Raw genomic sequence first — 15,986 nt, forward strand, 5'->3', positions numbered from 1 at the left:
TTTGCGTTGCAAAGATAGAGTTCGGTTGCTCTGTAAACATAGAATGAAACAATATTTTAGGAATGGTCCAAGTGAAGGAATAATGAGTTTCTGTGAATTGTGTAATCATCAACTTCATCATTAAGTTAATGCATGTCAATACAGAATGTAAACAAGACAAACTTCTGTAAATAGAGTAAAGGAAGTTCACTTACGCAACAAACAGCATGCTTACATGTACAGCATATAAAGTCAGCATTATGTGTAGGTTTGTATTTCAGTCGTTGTCAGTGTTATTCACACCATCAGAAAATGAAAACACAAATTAACTTGTATTATCAAACTCCAAAATTGATATTTTAATGCATAAGATTTCTGAATTAACCAAAGAAAAACTTCAAAAATCAGTCTTTTTTGAAAAATTACCTGTAATTATTTCCATCATGGAAAACCCATGACTTTCATCTCAGCAGTGTTTTATTTGTTTGTTGGAGGGGGGGGGGGGGCTGATTTGGGGTCAAATATTGGTCCCAGTCCCAATCCGCAATCCTCTGAAATGTTCCCAAAATCTGACTGAAAAATTCCCAATCGTAAATTCCAAAAATTCTTTGTATGACAGATCTAAACAAAATGTTTACATTGTGTACACTTTATCTGCTATGGCACTTTCGATGATGAAAACCTTGTGATATCTGGTACAGTAGACACTGTCCCAGTACTGGTATTCATTAGATGTGAAGCATGGTTGTTTTACATTAATTAAATCGCAAAGACACTTCATTCTAAATGTATGATTGATGAATATCACATATTTTTATTGAAAAATTAATTTTCCCAATTTTCTTGTTTTGTTGCTAATTTCCCCAATTGTAAGGGCCCTGGAGCCCAGTTCTAAAGTACTGAGGAAAAAACACTGATCTGTATGAATAAACATAAGTTAAGGGTTGGTAGGGGGACTTTGGGGGGAAAGACAACAGTATGCTGTAATTTTTGTTGTGAGAGGATTATTGGGGAGGAAAACACTCCAGTCATACAACCAATGGGACATGGATGTATGTATCTTGTATTTCATGTGCACGTCTGATCATCTCTTACCAGCAGCAACTGCTACTCAAAACAGGAAAGTAAAGCATTTAGCAATCCACACTTGTATAATGTATATTAAGAAGTTGTGTACTAAAATAGATATTTTTTATGGATTTGGCCATGCAGTGAGTTTCACTTTGTATGACTGATAGGTCTGATATACATTCAAAAGAGGAAACAAAAAGTCGCCTTTTCGTGACACCTTTGGGGTGGGGTGACCTGCTGGATCTGCTCATGATACCTAGTACTTAAATAAATAAGTTGTAATCCAGGTTCATTTTACTTATAAACTGAGTTGTCATCAAGCTGAACCACTGGGAGGGAAGTCACAATACATCTGGCTTCTCTGTCTCCACTTTGTTGTTTTAGCAGTATTGTTCCACATCATGTAAAATTCTTATTTCCTTTAAAATTTATGCATTTTATCAAAGTAATGTATAAGGAAGGAAATAAATTTTCTTCTCATTTTATAATCTAAAGCAAGTATTGACAGTGTACACGATTATTATAGGATAGGAGATAAATTGTGACCGTTTCTGTGTAAACTGCTGCAGTTTACTTTATATTGTGTAAAATGAGTGGGAATTACTTTTATTCCTTACAACATTTAGATTGATTACATGTAATTGTAGGTTCTAAGGGATATCCCAAAAGCACGACGAGAAGTTGACCTTCACTGGAGGGCGTCCGGTTGCCGTCATATTGTGGCCATATTAGATGTGTACGAGAATGTGTACAGTGGTCAGAAATGTCTACTGGTCGTTATGGAATGGTGGGTCAATAATGTAGTTATGTTATCTATAATATGTATAATGTCAGACTATGAGCACATATATTGTTAACTGGTCATTACTGAATGGTGGGTCAATATTGAAATTATAAATTTCATAATATTATCTGGAGTGGTGGGTCAATACTGTAGTTATAACCAGTGATTTTTTTTGTTTTTCAAACTACCACCCCTTCTTTTGAATTGGGAAAAATTAGCGACATTTTCCTTAAATTGGGAAAAATCATTCATAGTAAATTAAAATGGTAAAGATGCATAAAGTAATCAAATAACAATTTTTTTGTTTGAGGTTTATTTCAGATATGTTTTAAAATCATAAAATAAATCATTATTTAACATTAAATATGTATTGGAAGTCACACCTTGTATATATATTATTTACTTTTTCTAAGAAATACTTATTGTCTAATTTCATAAAGAAAATAATAAATTATTAATTCACCAGCATTTGTACCCATAATCTTGTAAATATTATATTAATATTCAAGTTTCCAGAATGTCTCTCCTGTTGTATATTTTTCGGATTTTAGTAAAACCCTATACTGTTGGCCACTTCCTGTTATTAGCCTGACCCTACATATAATGGCGGTCAAACTAAATTGTAAACAATATGGCTTAATGTGCATCTGGAAGCTATATACTTCGCTGCATATCTGCTTATATGGATGCCTCTATTGTTTTACATTTTCTTTACAAAACCTTTTGCATGTGCAGTGGTTTTGAGAATAAAACTGAACAAAATAAAACGTATTTAATCTGTCCGAAATATACGGTAACCTTTTTTTTTTAATGGCCTAATTTCCCTAGATTTGAAATTGGGAAAAACATATATATATAATTGGGAAAAAATAGCTAATTTTAGTGAGGGGAAAAAGCCGAATATTGGTGGCATTTTAGCCCAAAAAAACCCACTGTATAACCATTCATGTATAATGTCAGACTATTGGCATATATTGTTTACTGGTCATTACTGAATGGTGGGTCAATATTTAAGTTATGATTATATATTAATATATATAATGTTATGGAATGATGGGTCAATATTGTGGCTATGTTATCTATAATTTTATGGAATGGTGGGTCAATATTGAAGTTATAAATGTTATATATAATGTCAGACCATAGGCAATTGAGAGAGATTTAGCTGGAGACTCGTGGTAGGCATTGCAACCGAGTAGACCTATGTACATATACCTGGTATTTAATATGATCTGTTTCTCATAGATCTATATCGATAGAACACCACCAGTGTGAGGATTACTCACATCCTGCCATCCCTAAATGTCAAATGATAAGGCCAAAATAAAATATATGACTTTCTGACCCAACCTACTTTTAGCTGCTGACTCTAAATATATTATTGACTATATCTATACAATATCTGGAATCTTTTTCTTTGTATGTTCGAGCTTCTTTAATTTACATTTTGACTGATATTGATCTTTAAAATGTTTGAAAAGTATTAAAAATGTATATTGATCTGTTTTCAAAGCGAATCAAAAACTTTGGAATAATTTGTTTTAATGAAATAAAATGTTTTACCTACCTACTCTACTTAATTTTGGGGGAAGTGAAATAGGAAACACACATATATTTTATTTTGGCCTAAAGAGGAAATGAATACAGTAATTGATTTGAAATCTTTATTGAGATTTACATTGTCATGATTCTTATCTGAGATATTTTTCTCCACAGCATGGAGGGAGGTGAATTGTTCAACAGAATTCAGGAACGAGCAGATTCAGCATTCACAGAAAGAGGTAATTCAAGTCCCCTGAGTGTTGTTCATCGACATAAAGAGATGATTCTAGTCTTTAAAATGTTGTCCTATTTTCGGATGTAAGTGATTCAAGTCCTTTAAGCATGTTAAGTGTTGTCCAGGAACAAGGAAAAGTTGAAGCATCTATATACTTAACGGAAAAATCTTTCAAGCTTTTCTTTTTAGCTCACTTGAGCCGAAGGTTCAAGTGAGCTTTTCTGATTAAAATTTGTCTGTTGTCTGTATATATAGAAAGTCTTCAGATATGGGCCAAGGTAACTCAGGTGAGCGATGTGGCCATTGGGCCTCTCGTTTAAAAGAAGAATAGTTTTCTAGCTTCATTACGTTTTCCACCATTGAAAATGGGCATGTTGAAAATGATTACAGCATGTGTTTGTAACACTTAGCTAATATCCTCTATTATAATGCCCCTAAAGCATAGGGGTACCTAAAGGTTTATTTATCTGTCTGAATGGAAATTCACATTGAAATGAATATAATTTGATGAAAGTATTTTTATAGAGTTGACATAAAAAAAAAACGTGAATTCATATGCTGTGTATGAGAGCTGTTTTGACTTTTGTATTCCATGATTTAATACAGATTTATGTCCTTGTAGACGACACAATTGTTCCTTTATTCTGAATTCTGAAGTGTAGATTCAACTTTATGTGTGTGTTGAGGGGGGGTGGGTGGGTATATATATTGACAAAATTCACTAAGACATGGGAAAGATAACATGTTTACAGTAATTAAACTCACATCAAGTGAGAAATTTTTAAATGATGATTTGAGTCGGGGAAAACAACTTAACTTGTTAACATTTTAGAACATCAAATGCCACATGTAGCATAAACATGTCATCTACAAGTGTTTTTCAGTGTTTCATTTTGTTTATACTGATGCACTTTCTTATTGTGAATTCCAGACAATTAATGGCTATACACATATTATGAATTTACTACACACGTAACATGCACATAATGGAATATTTCCGTCCATTTTCTGTTATGATTCAAATATACAGCCGACTCCATGTTTGTTGAGCTCACTTTGTATTGAATTCAAAATTAATTTCCAATCAGATTCTTACTATTTCTTTGTTTTGAAATCTCAGTTATTTTGGATTACATTAAAATACTGCTTGTGTTTAAGAGCTTGTCTACGAGAAAACCATGCAAATATATAAAAAATGAAGGAAATGGTGGTCATCAATATCATTTCTAATCATTTATATCATTGGAGTGTATGGTTGGAATAATTATAATTTGAGGTCAATTTATTGATAGGTCGTTTCTATTTTTAGTAACAGCGCATTCTGTATTTACACATGGATTGGTCTTTGAACACAAGAAAAATCCTTAAATATTAGGGTTTTATTTTTTTCAAAATTGCAAATCAATTCTGAAGACTTATGAAAAGAATGGATTTTTAATGATATTTCTATATAAACCACTTATGGAGAAATCATGTTTGACATCATAAGTGTCCATATAGAGATTACATGGAGCCTGTAATTTGACATTGTGCCAAACTTTTTCATTTTGTGTTATATGGTCAATTTTGAAATAGGTGTTGCTGCAAAAGTAACGCTTAAATTTCTTTAAAAGTGTATAATACTTAAATATCAAATCCTTGTCTGTAAAATATAAAAAATTGTACTTTGGACTTTTGGCCGTTCATTTGCAATTAAAATTTAAAAACTGACAAAAATTAATATTTTTAAGCATTTAAAATTATCTTTTAAAAGATTAAAGATTTAAAATTAGTGATATTAGATGCATAAATTGTTGGGAAATTTAATTTTATTTATAGATTTAACATTTTCTAATAAATAAATCCCAGTAATCTACTATTTTATATGAAAAAGGGGGGTCTTTTAATGAAATAGACCTGTTGCTGGAATTACCTCCCCTTTAATGCACTCTTCATACGTAGAAGGTACAAAATGATAGCAATATTATGGAATGTTATGATTCCAACTTGAAATGGGATTTGAGAATTTGTACATCATCTTTATGTTTTCAATAACCAGTCAGATTTTAAAAATAAGAAGAGATTTATCCTTATTGTATCCATGGGAAAAGCAAATCTATGAAGAAATATGATCCAATTGCTTGTGGTACTAGTATATTTAAGTCTCTGTAGGATCACAATGTAAACTAGTCATTTGTACTAATCGTGCTATCCTGTCTAAATAAAGAATTTATTATATATAGCATAATATAAATTGGCATGAAATTTGTTTTTAAAAATTGCATTTTAAAAGTATACAAATATCAATTGTGTTAAATTACAACTATTCATACGATGCATATTATTTTTTTAAAAACGTTATTTTTTTCAAATTTTGCAATATGTCACCATGGCAACCAGGACCCATAGCAACAAAAAATGATTGATACATACTTCTGGTCATCTGATGTGAAATCATAAAATTATAGAAGACTTAATAAGATAACAAGGACCATGCATGGCAAACAGGTTTAGATGGCTACCAGAATAAAAGCTCTACAAGCAGGAAAAAATGCCCAACTTGAAGTATTAATATATATACTATAATCGAGAGTCCAAAGACAGATTTTTGATATATCGTAAATATACTTCTCCTCTTGAAGATGAAAGTAATTTTGAATAAATCAAAGCGTTTCTTTTTGACTACTAGTTGATTCAAAAGTTATCATTTTCTGCAATTTATCAAAATCTGGAATCGTGCCAAATTTGTGACCTTTGTGCACTTAAACGGAAGTAAAATTTTAGAGTCCCACTAAACAATATGAATATGTATATCCAGTTGTTTTACAAACTGTGTCAATTTTTAAAAATCCATTTTCAATAACCTGTTAGAATGTTTAAATAGAAAGGGTAAAATATACATAATTTTACCCTTTTGTCAGGACAAAAGTGCTATTTTTAGTAACATGGCTGCAAATCCCTATCCAATGACTACATCCCCGAAAAAAATATTCCAAGGTATTTGATATTGATGTACTTTATTACACTCAAAATATGTTGTTGATCCGACAACCTTGCTTCCATCACATTTTACATGGTTTTCTCGTAGACAAGCTCTTAAGTAATTTTACGGTCCGTTAAAAACTGGTGGTGTATATAATGGTAGTACTGAAGTATAGCGAGTAGCACAGGAAGCTGATGTACAGCAGCCATAGCCTCTCCATAAAGTATAAACAGGGCAGTGTGATTGTTGATGTCTAAGAATCTAGGTACTATTCAACAACAATATACAAGATCTGGAAATTAAGTTTGATCAGATGAATGTTTAAATGATTGTAGGAGCTTTTGATATTCCTATCTTCAGGGATATCTTTCACAACTACAACAGGACATTCAGAAACAATTTGACTTGGATGACCACATGTTTAACAGCCTTAGTAAAATTGAATTGTTCATTGATGCTAAGTGTTCTAAATAAAAACAAACTGACAAACATTTACCAAAAAGTAAAATGAGAAAAAACCAATTCGTAAATTCAATGCATGTAAATTTATGGTGGTTTTAATGAAAGGACCAAAACACATTTGATGTATATATATTTTACAATCGAGAACATGATAGAATTTAAACACAGGGATAGTACAATGCATGTTTAATGTTATGGCGGTATTAAACTTTGGATGTATTGAGTATTTTTCTGAGGTCTCCTGAAGTTCAATATATCCGTAATAAACTGTAGGAAGTGATAATATGACACCTACAGCTGGATTTATAGCTCATTGTGTAACATGAATCATACTTATAGGTCAGAGGAAACGGTTTTCAACATTACTATATATAGATAATGTGTCAATGTAAAATTCATCAGTCAAGAAAATCGAATTGACAAGAATAATTAATTGATGCTAAAAAGGGTCCTTTTTTGGAAAACTTTGTCTCGCTCATCGAACTTGAAATCTGCTCTTGTGACATCACAACGAACCGAGAACGTAAACAGCGAGGAAGCAGCAGAGAGACTGAATGGTGAAAACCTCCATTTTGTGGTTCAGCCATGTCAGTTTGAGCCAGTCCACAGATAGAATGCACCAATTAATGTAGATGGAAGACTTTTCTAACAATAAATTATATTATACATCATAATATATGACTTGATACTTGTACATAAACAAAATCAATGAATTCGAGTGTCACAATTTGTAAAAACAACAACCTTGGGTGATTTGTTTCTTCCTCATGGGGGGAGTCAAATATTGCATTGTCTAATAATCCAAATATTGCATTGTCTATGATCCAAAATGAATATTGCATTGTCTAATGATCCAAATGCCTATAAAATATGATATAGAAATTAGTAATATGTAAAAGTAGAGACTCCCTGTACATTTAGAGCCCTCGTTCACCCCACCCCCTTGAATGTTGAACGCAATTCAACATTCTGTTGCCCCCCCCCCCCCCCCCCAAAAGGTTTTATCGTGTTCATCAAAACCTATTGCTTCAAGCACTAAATTACTAGTATTGTTTATTGATATATGAGGTGCATGTCCATTATCCGTTTTTACCTATGATTTGTAAAGTGCATATCCATTTGATCATGTGATTAATATTTTTGGATTCTCCTTGTAGAGGCAGCTTCAGTCATCTCAGACATTGCCAAAGCCATTCATTTTCTTCACTCTGTCAACATTGCCCACAGAGATCTAAAGGTAAAACTCAGTTATTTATTTTCTTCACTCTGTCAACATTCCCCACAGAGATCTAAAGGTAAAACTCAGCCATTCATTTTCTTCACTCTGTCAACATTGCCCACAGAGACCTAAAGGTAAAACTCAAGTTATTTATTTTCTTCACTGTCAACATTGCCCACAGAGACCTAAAGATAAACTCAGCCGCCGGGAGAATTTTTAAAATTCATTTTGATGTACAGTCTAGACTGCCTTAGCTACCACTTGAATTAAGCAACTCTTTGTCATCTGTGACCATTATGGTATAATTATTTAATTAATAATAAATCCTGTCAGACTAGACTGAATGTAGTCTGTTGTTTTTAATGGGTGGAATTAGTTACCGTAGATCAATCCATTTGAATTGTAGTTATTTTTGTGTCCCTCATGTGTTTTCTTTCCTTTTACAGCCTGAGAATCTTCTCTATACAAAGAAAGGACCAGACGGGGTCCTGAAACTCACAGATTTTGGCTTTGCCAAAGAGATTAACTCAATTAAAAGTCTTCAGACGCCGTGTTACACCCCATATTACGTGGGTAAGTGGTCAAAACAAATTTTATTGCAGTAATGTAAATGCAGGCCTCTTGTGTACAAGACAACAACACAACTTTGGTGTAAGCCAGGCAAGCTTGACGGGCAGCCGGCGTTTGATAATTTTATAACAAACACATTGCATGGCAACTGACTTGGACAAGCTATTAGTTTATTAATTAAGTACTGAATTATGAACAAAATTTCAGGAAACCCCCATGATCAACTTTACTTCTCCTAAATCATTTATGTTTTAAACTTAATGACAAATTTAATGTTTCTGTCAGACATGCTCCTCTTTGAACATGAATGATGTTCTAAAATGGAGGGAAAAATAGAGTTACTTGTGTTAACACCCCTTCCCCAATTATCCTCTATGTAAACCCTGGCAGAAGATGACAAACCTGAAGTAATTCTGTTCAAAGGCTCAATTTCAATGGCAATATGAGATGAAATTAGAGATTTTTACACAATTGTATAATGAATAACTGAAATACTGATGGTCTCCTTAAAATCATATAAAATAATTGAGAGTGTGTATTACTTTTTAATGGTGAAACCCTGTTTCATACAAGGTGCTTAAATGAGCTATTGAATAGAATTTTTGTGTAATGAGCCACCCTAAAAGGTAAGTTTATTTTGATTTAACAGAACTATGACGAAATTCCCACAAAATACAAGTACAGTACATTTAGATTTGTGTAGATGTGCCTACAGAATGCTCGTCAACTGATTAAGCTCTGTCTATAGTAGAGGATTTTTTGAAATCGCATAGAAATCTTCACATGTAGTTTGCACTGTATAAACAATAATGTGTTAAGTAGACATCAAAGGAACTACATGTAGAAAAGAAATGACATTAAACATTGATGTAAATTCCTGTTCTCAAACGTACATAATAAAAGCTTTACATATCTAAACATTGGTGTAAATTCCTGTTCGCAAACTTACATAATAAAGCTTTACATATCTAAACATTGGTGTTAATTCCTGTTCTCAAACTTACATAATAAAAGCTTTACATATCTAAACATTGGTGTAAATTCCTGTTCTCAAACTTACGTAATAAAGCTTTACATATCTAAACATTGGTGTAAATTCCTGTTCTCAAACGTACATAATAAAGCTTTACATATCTAAACATTGGTGTTAATTCCTGTTCTCAAACTTACGTAATAAAGCTTTACATATCTAAACATTGGTGTAAATTCCTGTTCTCAAACTTACATAATAAAGCTTTACATATCTAAACATTGGTGTAAATTCCTGTTCTCAAACTTACATAATAAAAGCTTTACATATCTAAACATTGGTGTAAATTCCTGTTCTCAAACTTACATAATAAAGCTTTACATATCTAAACATTGGTGTTAATTCCTGTTCTCAAACTTACATAATAAAAGCTTTACATATCTAAACATTGGTGTAAATTCCTGTTCTCAAACTTACGTAATAAAGCTTTACATATCTAAACATTGGTGTAAATTCCTGTTCTCAAACGTACATAATAAAGCTTTACATATCTAGGGCAGTAAACCTAATTCAAAGTTTGTTTTAAAGGTCTGTGCAGAAACCTGTGACTGTACTCGAGACGAGATAATTGTGGTCTATTATTGATATAACAATATATTAGATTTACTTCTCCCACTGGTTTCTTTGTGATAACCCATTATTTAAAAGTTCCAATGTGTTGATCTCCCCATATACTACATCAGGCCCCAGGATCATGAAACTTGATAAGCTTAAGTCAAAATTAGAATACTGCAATGAAATGATTGAGAAGTCATTAATCCAAAATAAAATAGTTATTCAATATTGCTTCATCAAATTATTAGTCTAGTGTCTGCAAATTAAGCGTTTCAGTTCAAAAACAATGAACATTTTACAGATGATTGAAATTTTGACTTAAGTCTGAGCCTGTTACATGACACAGGGGCCGGCAGGTAAATTTCTCACTTGCGCACAAATCAGTAGCTTGTCATAACGTCAGTGGGCGGGGACTATGGAAATTACAATGTAACATGGTTAAGCAGTGGTTTTGATTTGTCGATATTATAATTTCTTTTTTATTTCATTTAAGAAATCAATTTCAGTTTTGAGAACACACTAGGGACTCTTCCTGCCAGCATACTTTATAGAGTGTTAGCGCTTTATTAAAAATATACTGGTGTGCAGAGTTGCAATTCATTCGTACCCTCATGTATTTTCAACTTTCATTCTTTTGGAATGCCCTCCATTGAATTAGAAATATCATATTCGCATATTGTTTACAACTGCAACGCATTCATGAGAAAATGGCTATCATTACATGTTGGAGATGTGAGGTGATGAACTATGATGTAAAACATGATAATTTACACATAACCGCTTGTATTGTAGTTCTCACTGTACATACTAAACAAACTAGACAGCCAGTGTAAAATATCCCATGCCCCAATGGTTGGTAAATCATATACTGAAATGGTTTTTAAAACAATTTGTGTATGCTATTATATTCCATTACGTAGAGGAAATGAAGGGTATTCTTTCTCTCATATCTATGTATGTAAGATAAAGATATTCTATGAAAGAAAGGTATGAAAGATATTTCTATCTTTCATATCATATGACGTTTATCTTTCATATCCCATGACGTAATAATCAATACACAACTAGGCCTAGTCTGCAATGTACCTCGATTGCCGAACACTAGCATCCACAAAGCTCCTGTACAAAAAAATGACAGATTGTAATGTCCTTGATAATCTCCAGGTGTATGTGACCGGGCACAAAAATATGCATTCCTGGAACAACTACCACACACTCAACAACAGTCACAAATTCCTCATATCGAAAATGCTGGACAGAGTACATCTATGTCATCCGGTGCATTATGCCAGTGCACAGAAACCCAGCCCACATGGTCTACTAGTTCTAGGCCTACCTCCACATTCACTCTGCAAACATCTACTGTCCGTGTCTCAGGTGAAATAAGTGCCTCCAATGTCCATGAGACTCAAGTCCTTGCATGCGTGGAAAACGAAAGTCTAGTCATGCCCATATCCACCAACAAAAACCACTTGGAATCTCTCTTCACACACTCGTCATTAAATAACAGCCCAATTAATATCAATATCAATGCGCCTTTAAGAAGAAAGCGTGCAGTTTTGGATTCAGATTCTGATTAGGTATGTCAAAATGTTTCGCGCTGATGGACTGCCGATTGATGTCACACATCACCCTGATTATTGATTTATTGTGTACATATTCAAAGAGGAATAACTCTAATACAATTCACTTATACACTCGTCGGCTGATTTTTTTGTCAGCAACGTAGTTGCCAAAATGAAGGTCGTAGAATTTGATTCTCGTGTTATTTTTAATGTACAGTGAAAAATTAATTAATTGGAAAATTCTCAAAATGGCTTCGCTAGGCACAAGGAAAAACTTCTAGAAATATGAGAGAAAAATATTCTCTTATGAGTTGCCATGAAATATTAAAACGATTCCACCCTCGGGGTTGCAAAAAAGCGGTAAAACCCTCGGCAAAGCTTCAGGTTTCACAGCTTTTTTTGCAACCCTCGGGTGGAATCACCTTATATTTCATGGTTACTCTTTAGAGAATCTTATATTGAAGAAAGAATGGAATTTAACTAGTCATCCTCATGCATGTACAGTGTTTATATATACTGTGTATTTTGTATTTTCAGCGCCTGAGGTGTTAGGTCCAGAGAAATATGACAAATCCTGTGATATGTGGTCTCTAGGTGTAATAATGTATATATTGTAAGTATTAGTTTTCTCTAGGTGTAATAATGTATATATTGTAAGTATTAGTTTTCTCTAGGTGTAATAATGTATATATTGTAAGTATTAGTTTTGTCATTCATGTCATCAGGCTTGGATTTCTCAAAAAAAGAAATCTCAAACTAAGTTTAAATGTTCTCATGTTTGAGCAGTCAAAATTTGAGTAAAATCCCAGACTTAACTCAAAGTTTCGAATTTTAAGTTATTTTTTGTTTTATAGAAAGGTTTGAGTGCTATCAATTTTTTTTCACAATCTTATTTGTAAACTTCTGCATATTGAATCAATTTTTACCAAATTTGGTATATAGCATTGCATACGTGTATATACATATAGCAAGAAAGCAATTCAATGCCCTACCTCTCTGGGTGGGTCAAAGTTTGCTGCAATCTTTAAAAAAAATCCTTCTGATTTTTGGGTATCCATAGGTTAATGTGGCTTTTTGAAATTTCAATGAACAAGAAGATTTTGCTAAAAAAAAAAAAAAATCTCCACATTGCTTAGAGCCATATGATTTTTATCCTATGCAATCATTATTTGTGATTTTGGGTGGAAAGACCATATTCTCTAGGTAACTCTGATAGCAAATCACAAGTAAGTATACTTTCAGTTGAATTTCTCGCTGATTATGATCAGACCTTTGCTTGTGGTAAGACCTTTCCATTGACACCAAAATGTGGGACCGAATGACCTTAACATTGAATTTTGACCTACATTTAGAAAACTCGTAATATACGCCAGCCATATCTTTCAAATCATGAGAGATACTGCTTTTTTATATAACATGTGCGTTTCTTGTTAGAAGATCTTTCCATTGATATCAGATTTGTTGACCTTGTGACCTTGCCATTGACCTAGTTTTTGGAAATTGTCAATAAAAAAACTACTGCCTTACTGTTCCACTTTCATGTAATCTGGGAACATCACATCTTATTACACAACAATGTCAGTTTCTCATGTTTTCCGGATGTTTTAGTACACATGTTTTTCTGATTTATCTGTTGTAGATTATGTGGATACCCACCTTTCTACAGTAATCATGGGGCAGCTATTTCACCGGGAATGAAAAAAAGAATTAGAAATGGACAATATGAATTTCCCAATCCTGAATGGAGCAAAGTTTCAAAAGACGGTAACATGTCAATTTTTAAAAATAATTCCATAATGAGGCCAAAAACAAACTTGGTTCTCAGGCCAATTTTTGACAAAAATAGATGAGGGGGGGGGGGTTGTCTTTTTCGCTGATGAAAAATAGACAGGGATTTTTTTTAAAATTGAAAACCTGACTTTTAAACAGTTCCATTATAGAGCATGCATTAGAAAAATGTTCCATGTGCCATGACAGAAGAAATGTTGCGCCTTTCCGTATCTGTAACTTTATCTGTACTATTCCGTAACTTTTGACTTAATAACAATTGAGAGTACTTTTTAGATACTTAGCATTGTGTTCTACCAAAACAAAAAGCAAAAACTCTAAACTATTGATCTTAATAATAATGTTTTAGTTTGATAATTTTGTAGATGTAAGATTTTATATCATACTGTTATTTAATTTCATTTGATTGTTTTTTTTATTGTTACTTTCCTCACTGCTACCCTTGTAAAGCGCCTTAGAGTAATTTGTTTTATATAAGGTGCTGTATAAATTTTATTTATTATTATTAAATATTTTGAAGCTGCATAACCCTGCTGGCCATTAGCAAAATTGAACTGTTTATGCAGATGTTGCGATGACCCAGATGTAGTCAAACATTTCACAGCCAGAATTATCTAAAATGCGGTCAGGAATTCTAGATTTTTTATAAAAAAAAATTTCCCGTTCTTTATTTTGCATCGGAAGAGCGCATGAGAAAATTTTTATTTTATCATTTAGGGATAAATATGGTTATTGTGTATTGTTTAAATAGATGTGGGTGGGCCTGAAAACTAAGTTTTCTTTTCTAGGCTTAAAACAAATTCTAACATTGAAGTCATTTATTTCCGGTTAATACCATGGTGATATTACTTCATTGTAACATTTCCTATCATGTGTAATGATCAATCAGTCTGAATTGATTTACTTCCAACAGCACCATCATAGATAATTGTAGCATTTGTTAAAAGTTGGTCATATGGTGTGGTTTCATTAATTTCCGGTGGTGCCAGATCAAGAGGTCAACAAAGTACAATTACTCATGAACAAAGAACATATACATATGTAATAATTTTCTGCAAACTCATGCAGCAACAAAACTCTGTTTCTTGACATGTTGATAATATTTGATGCCCATTAGAATTAAAACCAGAGAATCTTTCAATGAGCTATGGATATGAACTTGTAAGTCAGAATTACAGACTGGCTGAGAGGAAATTTAGGTCTGTTTTTGAAATGGTGCTGTTTTTAAATCTTGAAAATAAGAAATTTTTAAAAGCCATTTTTTAATCTTATGAATAAGAAATTTATAAAAGCTGCTAACATTTAGTAAAAATTTTGACCAAAAATAAACAGTCACATTGAAATAATCGGTACCTAGTGTTATGTTTTTAGCTCACCTGAGCTGAAAGCTCAAGTGAGCTTTTCTGATCACCCGTATTTCGGCGTCCGTCCGTCCGTCTGTAAACTTTTCACATTTTCAACTTCTCAACAACCACTGGGCCAATTTCAACCAAAGTTGGCACAAAACATCCTTAGGTAAAGGGAATTCTAAATTGTTAAAATAAAGGGCCAGGCCACCTTCCAAGGGGAGATAATCAAGAAAAGGTAAAAATAGGGTAGGGTCATTAAAAAACCACTGAGCCAGAAAAGCTGAAATTTATATGAAATCCTCCTTATATAATGCAGATTCTAAATTGTTAAAATCATGGCCCCCGGGGGTCGGATGGGGCCACAATAGGGGATCAAAGTTTTACATACAAATATATAGGGAAAATCTTTAAAAATCTTCTTCTCAAGAACCACTGAGCCAGAAAAGCTGAGATTTATATGAAAGCTTCCTGATATAATGCAGATTCTAAATTGTTAAAATCACGCCCCCCGGGGTCGGATGGGGCCACAATAGGGGATCAAAGTTTTACATACAAATATATAGGAGAAATCTTTAAAAATCTTCTTTCCAAGAACCACTGAGCCAGAAAAGCTGAGATTTATATGAAAGCTTCCTGATATAATGCAGATTCTAAATTGTTAAAATCATGGCCCCCGGGGGTCGGATGGGGCCACAATAGGGGATCAAAGTTTTACATACAAATATATCGGGAAAATCTTTAAAAATCTTCATTTCAAGAACCACTGAGCCAGAAAAGCTGAGATTTATATGAAAGCTTCCTTATATAATGCAGATTCTAAATTGTTAAAATCATGGCCCCCGGAGGTTGGATGGGTCCACAATAGGGGATCAAAG

General features: G+C 32.9%; 2 protein-coding genes across 6 annotated transcripts in view; both read left to right on the plus strand.

Moving 5' to 3' along the window:
• LOC125653998 (serine/threonine-protein phosphatase 6 regulatory ankyrin repeat subunit B-like) overlaps window positions 1-15,986 on the plus strand; it is a 1,068,599-nt gene that overhangs the window by 608,225 nt on the left and 444,388 nt on the right. The gene's annotated exons all lie outside the window — the stretch shown is intronic.
• LOC125657118 (MAP kinase-activated protein kinase 2-like) overlaps window positions 1-15,986 on the plus strand; it is a 31,250-nt gene that overhangs the window by 5,875 nt on the left and 9,389 nt on the right. For all 5 annotated transcript variants that reach the window (XM_048887777.2, XM_048887775.2, XM_048887776.2 and 2 more), the window contains 6 exons: window positions 1,698-1,837; window positions 3,551-3,615; window positions 8,193-8,272; window positions 8,701-8,827; window positions 12,512-12,587; window positions 13,614-13,738. In XM_048887777.2, the coding sequence (XP_048743734.1) occupies window positions 1,698-1,837; window positions 3,551-3,615; window positions 8,193-8,272; window positions 8,701-8,827; window positions 12,512-12,587; window positions 13,614-13,738 (613 nt within the window). The remainder of the gene's footprint in view (window positions 1-1,697; window positions 1,838-3,550; window positions 3,616-8,192; window positions 8,273-8,700; window positions 8,828-12,511; window positions 12,588-13,613; window positions 13,739-15,986) is intronic.

This window comes from Ostrea edulis, chromosome 7, assembly GCF_947568905.1.
Source record: "Ostrea edulis chromosome 7, xbOstEdul1.1, whole genome shotgun sequence".
In the NCBI taxonomy this organism is placed as follows: Eukaryota; Metazoa; Mollusca; class Bivalvia; order Ostreida; family Ostreidae; genus Ostrea; species Ostrea edulis.